The sequence below is a fragment of the Phaethon lepturus genome, unplaced genomic scaffold (genome assembly GCF_000687285.1).
Source record: "Phaethon lepturus isolate BGI_N335 unplaced genomic scaffold, ASM68728v1 scaffold179, whole genome shotgun sequence".
Lineage (NCBI taxonomy): Eukaryota > Metazoa > Chordata > Aves > Phaethontiformes > Phaethontidae > Phaethon > Phaethon lepturus.
Genome location: NW_010565284.1, coordinates 71,791 through 73,613, shown reverse-complemented (window position 1 = coordinate 73,613; position 1,823 = coordinate 71,791). Strand labels below are relative to the sequence as shown.

The window sequence follows — 1,823 nt, the reverse complement described above, 5'->3', positions numbered from 1 at the left end:
CTCCCTGCCGTCTGAGAGGTCGGTGGCAAGCTTGGGCGGCCTCGGCTTCCCTCTCCGCCTCGCCCCGTTTTAAAGCGGGTGTGGGTCTGGGGAAGCTGATGGTTAAATCAGAAGGGCCAAACCTGGAGCAGGAGGCTGGCGAGGCAGGGACGCGCTCACTGCGGCCGTTCTCCGCCGTGGTGCACGGAGCCAGGAGTCGCCCCCGGTTAAGGGGGGCCTTGAATACCGAGGAGAGCCGGGGCTGGAAGAGGGAGCGCGTGAAATGTTTTTTCCGTGGAAGATGATGCCTTGTTCAGAGGGGTGAGAGGACCTGCTGTGTGGGTTACGAGTCCCGTAGGTTTTTGTGCACTCTCACTTCCGTGGGAGTGCGTTCTCCAGTGGTGGTTGTGTCGGCCCTTCTTCCCTCTAAGGTGGTGGTCCTTGTTGTCCATGTCGGCCTCTACGTGCTTTTTTTTTGTCCCAGTTAGGTGATTGTCCATTAGTGGAGGAGAGGAGAGTGCAGAGGATGCTCACAGGGCAGCAGGAACGGGCCTCGGGAACTATTAGACTAAAATATCTGTGGCGATATCTTTGGCACGTGCTTTCTCTAGCTTTTGTGTACGGGGAATACTGTTCTGTTTGGAACTTTTATAGTTACTAGTAGAAGCTTTCAAGCCATTTTCTTAAAGTATGCTGATAGCTCCATGTCAGCCTTGAAAACAGTTCTGAGTAGCATAGTTCACAGGTCACGCTGGAGATGTCAAATGAAACTTCAAACATAGCAGTTTAAGTCTCAGCATTAAAGGCTCAAATACCTTCTATTCCAGACGAACGTGGATTATGTCATTATCTTATCATTAGCTGCTTTCTGTTTGGTTTTTGGTGTTAGTGTCTCGGTTCCCCTCTGTGTGTGGTACAATGCGGGAACACAACATTGAATGGTGGAGTTCCTTATAAATTTGGGATGTTACTGAGCGTATCAACATCTATGTTTTTTCTTGAATTTGCACGCTAGGTCTTGGTCTTTTCCTGTAGTTGCTATTGCAGTTAGCATACTGGATGCACACAATGAAAGATGTCTAAAAGAATTTAAAAGAAAATCACTGACAACAGGCTAATGTTTTAGGTTCTGTAACTCAAGAAAGCTGCTGCCTGATGTATGAATAGAGTTCCACAGACTTCTTGTAGAGTTTAAGACAGAAGTACATCATATGGATTAGATAGACAAGTGGAATCTCCTTCTGTGACTGCAGCGTAGCACACAGCTGGAATTAAATGTAACAGACTTGACTGAATTCACTTACATTTTCTGCCTTTTTTTTAATATGTAAAATAATATGTCTTAGTAAAGGCAGTAGAAATTGTCATTATGTGTCTTAATTTCATTCTTTATAATAATTTGTTTTGAAGAAAACAAGTGAGTACTCTGGCTGGTAGGAATGTATTCCACAGTGTTTTATTGTAGTGTTAGTTTTCACTCTGAGGTTTTCTTACAAAATGGTATTTGAGGATTGTGTCTAGATTTGATAAAATTATCATATTTAATATAATCATAAAGTGTTTTTAAGCAAATAAATTTTTTTTAGGTGACACAGTGTTTATAAGGTTCAAAAAATTATTGTGCTTTCCAGAACATACGATGTCTGTGAAGTACATCCAGGACCCAATCTGAACATGATTGTAGGTGCTAATGGAACAGGGAAGTCAAGTATTGTTTGTGCCATCTGCCTGGGACTGGCTGGAAAACCTTCTTTCATAGGGCGAGCTGATAAGGTAACGATGAACTTTTGTAATTTTCATGTTTAATCTGAGTTTCTTTAAGAGCCCTGTCCAGCAGAAAAGGG

At 43.2% G+C, this 1,823-nt stretch overlaps 1 protein-coding gene across 1 annotated transcript in view; it reads left to right on the top strand.

Moving 5' to 3' along the window:
• Positions 1 to 1,610: 1,610 nt before the first annotated feature.
• SMC5 (structural maintenance of chromosomes 5) overlaps positions 1,611 to 1,823 on the top strand; it is a gene marked incomplete at its 5' end in the record, with an annotated part of 45,847 nt that continues 45,634 nt past the window's right edge. Inside the window, one exon of the mRNA XM_010295117.1 lies at positions 1,611 to 1,752. Within this exon, the coding sequence (XP_010293419.1) occupies positions 1,611 to 1,752 (142 nt within the window). The remainder of the gene's footprint in view (positions 1,753 to 1,823) is intronic.